Source organism: Nicotiana sylvestris, chromosome 9 (genome assembly GCF_000393655.2).
Source record: "Nicotiana sylvestris chromosome 9, ASM39365v2, whole genome shotgun sequence".
NCBI classification, from domain to species: Eukaryota; Viridiplantae; Streptophyta; class Magnoliopsida; order Solanales; family Solanaceae; genus Nicotiana; species Nicotiana sylvestris.
Genome location: NC_091065.1, coordinates 75,417,376 through 75,423,745, shown reverse-complemented (window position 1 = coordinate 75,423,745; position 6,370 = coordinate 75,417,376). Strand labels below are relative to the sequence as shown.

At 38.5% G+C, this 6,370-nt stretch overlaps 1 protein-coding gene across 1 annotated transcript; it reads left to right on the top strand.

Moving 5' to 3' along the window:
* Positions 1–2,519: 2,519 nt before the first annotated feature.
* LOC104249399 (LRR receptor-like serine/threonine-protein kinase ER2) lies at positions 2,520–4,447 on the top strand. The gene has a single exon (XM_009805822.2). The coding sequence runs from the start codon at positions 2,945–2,947 to the stop codon at positions 4,127–4,129; it is 1,185 nt and encodes a 394-aa protein (XP_009804124.1). The 5' UTR covers positions 2,520–2,944; the 3' UTR covers positions 4,130–4,447.
* Positions 4,448–6,370: the final 1,923 nt, after the last annotated feature.

The window sequence follows — 6,370 nt, the reverse complement described above, 5'->3', positions numbered from 1 at the left end:
CGTATCATGCGCATATTGGAGTTTCCCTGTCAAATCTTTTCGCTTTACGATCTTGAGATGTTATTGGTGGGTGAGACAATGAGTTACACTTTGACCTCGGGGATGTCCCCCTCATCAACCTAATCCCTAAGTCCCTGGGAGGGCTTTTTCGAGACAACTCCTAGTTGAGGGAGAGAGAGTGCAGTTTAAGGGGCGTCATTTTGTAGAAGTTTGGTTGTCAAGTGGACGATATTTCGGTTGTTTTGTAGTGATTTCCCATTCTTCAGTTGAGATGTTTCTTTACTCGCTCGCCCGCGCGACGCTTGTGTTCCTATTTGAGTGAACAACAGAAGGTGGGCCAACATGATATTCTCCTTACCCCGATCCGAGGAGTCGGTAAATGAGGGTGGATCTATAGCGTTGCTCGTTTTGCTTGGCGTTTCAATGGCTGATGGGGCGGTGGCTTCTGAATTTGGCAACCGTATTCAGCTCTCTTTCCCCTCCTTCTTCGTGCATTGGCCCCGCGCGGTTTTAGGCTTGCTTTGGCTGGTTCCTGGGCTGCCCAGCGTGCAGGGGAGGATGTTGGTTGTAGCTTCCGCTTGCATATAGCATTATGATCTAGGTTGACGTATTGGGTGATCATGTTTACGGGTTTTGATCTGGAAGAGACTAGGAAATTTCACTAAGAAATCCCCACAGACGGCGTCAAATTATTTGACGGAAAGATACTGGAACCTTTTTGATTAAATCAATTAATGAAGATGAAGAGGTAAATCTTAGTGAAGCATAATAAACTCCAGATCTATAAACAAATCAGAAAATGATGAATAAGATAAATTAGGGGCGATCAATCTTATTGATGTTTTTCATTTCTTCTCTCACCAATCGATGGAGATAATCAGCTTACATACTGTCTGAAAAATTGTTTTGTAGAGGAGAGGAAAGGGAAATAGAAGAGTGCCCCCCTCCCCCCGTTCTAGGAAGGTTCCCTCCATATATATAGTCATGGAGTCCTTTCCACGTTCTTGGGTCAATGCATCTCCATACCACGTCCGTTATCGCCATTCCCTGAGTATTGTTCTTTGACTTAGCGGGTACCGTGAGTACGTGATTTGGAGCAAATCATGGTGTTCTTTACTATTCCGCCACCTGGAGGGGATCCTAGTTAGGTCGACCATATCGATCAGATTTTAACCAATACAATACCCAAATATACCAAAGGTAGCCCAGTGGGAAGTGGCGGGTTACATCCCGTGAGGGACATGTGAAAGTGCAAATCTTTTTCCTTTCAGTTATTTCTATGACTTGAGTCCCAAGACTTTGACCTCTCAGTGTCTGATGAGAGCTTTGACTGTAGAAGCCATCCATATCATTTATTTATTTTTAAAAAAAATCTTTGAGGTAAGCAAAAAAACAAGAGCAAGAAGTTAATAGAAGCATCACCAGCTAGCTGCATACCACCGCCTTGTATTCCCTTTAGCTGCTTCACTTACCTAATAAGTTTTTAAAATTAGTTCCTATATTTCCAAAGCTAGCTAGAGCAGTTCTTATAAGTATTGTTTAGAGTTTTTAAATTTGAAACATCTTTTTACTGTTGTGCCAAATTGAAATCTAACACCATTTTGTAGGGTATACTTGTATTTTATATTTATTGTTCTAACTCCATTTTGTAGCGTATACTTAGTATATTTTAGATTAATTACTCTAACAATAAATTAAATAATCTCCGTGCTACTACTAGACTTTCTATATAGGCGTTGGTTTGATGAGAGGAATAGAGGATGGCTTATATTATACCAAAATAGTCATACCCAATAAAAACTCAAAATTTAAGCTCATCGGATAGCTTCATTTTAAATTTTTGGACCCAAATTAACAAGCTTCTGCTAATTTCAATAAAATATCTCATATTTGTGGAGCTTAAAATCTTATGAGTTAATACTTTTGATACGACTTTCCGGCATATTTCAGAGAATAATTTAAGAGTTAGTGGATATAATTCATCGCTTATTAAAAGAAGAAAAATAGTGAATATACATGTTATATTATTCCAAAAATTTATATAGCTTTTGTACAAAAATAACTATGTCACATAATATCAATTTAAATTATAACAATTTTTATAAAAATTCCGTATTAATATGAAAATTTTGGGGCCTAATGCACTTGCTTTAGTTGCTTTAGGCATCAGCGGCCCCTGAACTGCACTCTCTGATGAAAGAGAGCAAGCACAAGGGTCACGTGGTCCTCGTCCGAACCACCCTAAACCCCCCTAACCTGATGATCTGTCGCTCCAAATCAAGGCTCGATATGTCGGCTCGGATCACCCGCCCTAAGTTAAAGATTTCAATCTTATAAATTTTAAAACAAGACGTACAATGATTTTTAAATATAATATTTATATATATTTAATAAATTTTAAATACCGAAAACACTATTTTAGCAAAACCTACCGGGACTGTAGCTTTGCTTGTGCCTGCACACATCCAAACCCAATTAGCAAACAAAACAAAAAAAATATCCTACATTAATTATAACGAAAATCAACCACAAAAAAGAGGAGAAAAAAAAGTGTAACAGAAAATCATTAACCTGACCCTAGTTTTCTTGTTGCAGAGTCACTGCCACTGTTAGCTGTGCTCATTGCTCTTTCTTTCTTCCGCCATCTTTCTCTCCCAAAACCCATATAGTGTATTCAACAAGATTCACTCAAATATCAAAAAAAAATTCTTTTTGTTTCCATTTGCTAGCTGTTGCTTTTTTCAGAAGCCACTCATTTTCTCCTTATATCAAAACTTCTACTTTTTACAAATTTGATGCTGTCTCCATTAAAGCTTTCACGAACCCAATTTGCTCATTTCCCACGAGAACTCGTTGAAGCTTCTCACGGAAAAGCATTACCCAAAGTCTCCACTTTTATACTATATAATCCCTTATAGTACTCATTCTCCTCTTCATTTATACAATGAAGATCAAATTATTGTTTCTATTTTTGGCTCATGCAATCTTTTTTCGGCAATGTGTTGCGATTCTTGAACCAATTGATTTCTTGGCATTACAAGCAATTCATAAAAGCTTGGATGATTTACCCGGTTCGAAATTCTTTGCTTCTTGGGATTTTACTTCCGACCCATGCAACTTCGCTGGAGTTTACTGTGATGGTGATAAGGTGATTGCATTGAACCTTGGTGATCCCCGGGCCGGGTCGCCGGGTCTTACCGGAAGATTAGACCCTGCTATTGGTAAACTCTCTGCTTTAGCTGAGTTCACTGTGGTTCCCGGTCGGATAATCGGAGTACTGCCGGAAAGTTTTTCACATTTGAAGAACTTAAGGTTTTTAGGAGTTAGCCGGAACTTTCTATCTGGACGGATTCCCGCGGGTTTGGGTCAGCTTCGAGGACTTCAAACGCTTGATCTTAGTTTCAATCAGCTCACCGGAAATATACCTTGGTCCATCGGAACAATTCCGGCATTGTTCAACGTTATTCTCTGTCATAACCGTATATCCGGTTCAGTTCCACCTTTTGTTTCTCAGCGGTTAACCCGGCTCGATCTTAAACACAACGAACTTTCCGGTTCACTTTTGCCTATGTCACTTCCTTCCTCGCTTGAGTATCTTTCATTGTCATGGAACCAGTTGAGCGGTCCGGTCGACCATTTATTGTCTCGACTAAACCGGTTGAATTATCTGGACCTCAGTTTAAACCGGTTCACTGGCTGCATTCCAGGAAACTTGTTTAGATTTCCTATAACCAACCTTCAGCTACAAAGGAACCAATTCATCGGCCCGATTTACCCGGTCGGTCAGGTTACAATTCCCATTGTGGACCTTAGCTTCAACCGGTTGTCGGGCGAAATTTCTCCACTGTTCTCGAGTGTGCAGATTTTGTATTTGAATAACAACCGGTTCACGGGTCAGGTTCCTGGTATCTTGGTAGACCGGTTATTATCGGCTAATATACATGTTTTGTATTTGCAACATAACTTTCTGACAGGGATAGCAATTAATCCGGCGGCTGAGATTCCGGTTCGCAGCTCATTGTGTTTGCAGTACAATTGCATGGTACTGCCGGTTCAGACACCTTGCCCTTTGAAAGCGGGGAAGCAGAAAAGCCGGCCTACATCTCAGTGTGGGGAGTGGAGGGGGTAAATGGAGAAATAACACAGAATGTTATTGGATAATTTACAGGTTTTCTTGATATGGTTGATTACATTTTTGTGAAATTAAGGGGTAAAAAAATAGAAGTCCAAAATCATGTGCATAGAGAAGACAGATCAGAGTAATAGGGTAAGAGTTGATCAGTATAGTTACTTGTATGCTCTTTTGTGAGCCAAAAATTGTGACTAGCAATTTTTGGCATTTCTTGGTAATTAGATATACGGATTTCACCTTATTAATTATGTTGCAAATTACTACGTGGAGTAGCTTTTTTTTGAAATGGAGAAAAGTTCTTTCTTTTTATTTTTAGTTTTGTTCTTAATAGATTGATGAAAGGATGTTCTTCTGCATTAATCTTCTTCTTGTTTTGCAACGTTTACAAGGCAAGGTTGTGCAGTGCTGTTTTCCTTTTATTCCTGATTACAGCAGCCTTATTTTAGTGAAGTGGTAGGAGATACAGTGGCTTTTTCCTGTGTTTATGGCTTTGGGGGGGGGGGGAGGGGTGGGGTTGAGACACTGAACTGCCAGTTAGACATGATACAGATTGGACAGCCACAATACAGCTGCATTCGAATATTTTGTTCTTCGTGGTACTAAACTTAGGGACTGTTTTGTTCCTTTCAGTAAGGCCAGGACTCCATCTCTGTTTACCGGCCCATATGATCTCTAAGATTGACCAGTCAGCTAGATGGGTCGTTTGGCTATTCTTTTCTATCGGAAAGCAGTCAGCTGCATCTCCGTTCTTAATGTAATTGGACAAGAATTTTTACTTTGCAAAAAAAAAACTGTTAGCATTATCAAAAGTATACTTAGAACTTGTCAATAAAAAATGTCATGTTATGTTACGTATAATAGCATGTCATGAAGAGTAAAATGATAAATTTAAAGTTAGAAGATTCTAAATATGAAAAGAAAATACAGTCATATAACATGAAACCATTCTGTTTCAATAGAGGTACGAGAAACGGTGGGGGGCAATGAAGTAGGTGAGTGGTTGGATTTTGCATGATTCCGGGGCTGGGATCACGAATGGAGTTCAGTCACCTTCCACCCCCAACTAGAAAGAGGGAGAAGTTTTATTTCTAATACAAAAAATGTGGAATAGTTAGGAGCAATTGTTTCTGTTTTTCCGTAGAACAAGAATGCAAAACCAGTTTTTCTTGTACTAAAGCGAAATGCCAGTAGAGGGGGTACTCTGTAACTCTGGCAGGGGGCAAGTGCGACGCCGTTAAGCAAAAGAAATGACTGTAGTGTTGTAATATTACACCCATTTCAAAGAATTATAACGTGCATCTACCAATGCATCTTTCATTATACTCCTCATTCAAAATCGCATGCAATGCCTAAATTGAGGAGCCACTCATTTTCTCCTTGTGTCAAAATTTTGTGTAGTTTCCATTTGCTAGTTTTACAGTATCTTTTGATGGTTTCCAGAGTAAAAGAATGATGGGATTCATTTTTTAAATTTATGTGAAAGTAAGGGGTTAAAAGTAAAAATCCAAAATGTGCATAAAGAGAAGAGATTCGAGTAAAAGGGTAAGTATTTGCATGCTTTATTGTGAGCCAAAACCGTGACTAGCCATTTTTTTTTTGGCATTTCTTGTAATTAGATATACTGATTACCTTATTAAATATGTTACAAATTACTAGTAGTTTTTTTAAAGGTGGAGAAAAGTTCTTTGTTTTCTTTTTTCCGATCCTTAATAGATTGATCAAGGGATGTTCCTCTTAATTGATCTTTCCAAGTTCTCATCGGTATTGTTCTTCTGCATTAATCTTCTTGTTCTTTTTGGGGTTCTTGTCTTGTAGTATAAATCTCGCTTCTTGCTTAGTGCTGGCTACCTTTTATTCCTGTTTACAACAGCCTTATATTTCTGATTAAAGTGGACTGATAGGGATACAGTAGCTTTTGCCTGCGTTTTAGGCTTTGGGAGGGGAGAGGTAGGGATAAGACACTGAATTGCCATAGACAAATTATACGTGATCCAGAATGTGGACAGCCACAACACAGCTGCATCTTAATTCCTTTGTTCTTTGTGGTACATACTAAACTTAGAGACTGTTTTGTTCTTTTGTTAATTTTTTTTGTTTATGAAAAAACACTCTTTCAGTTCTATTTTACCCAGCAATATTTGTAATTGACACGTAAGTTTAAAAAATGTACACCCTTAAACATGCCACTTGACTGTTGTGGTACAAGCGCATATATCATGAAAAGTAACATTCTTTCAA

Bases quoted from the DNA above. Each gene is read 5' to 3' on its own strand.
- LOC104249399 (XM_009805822.2), top strand. From the start codon at position 2,945: ATGAAGATCAAATTATTGTTTCTATTTTTGGCTCATGCAATCTTTTTT.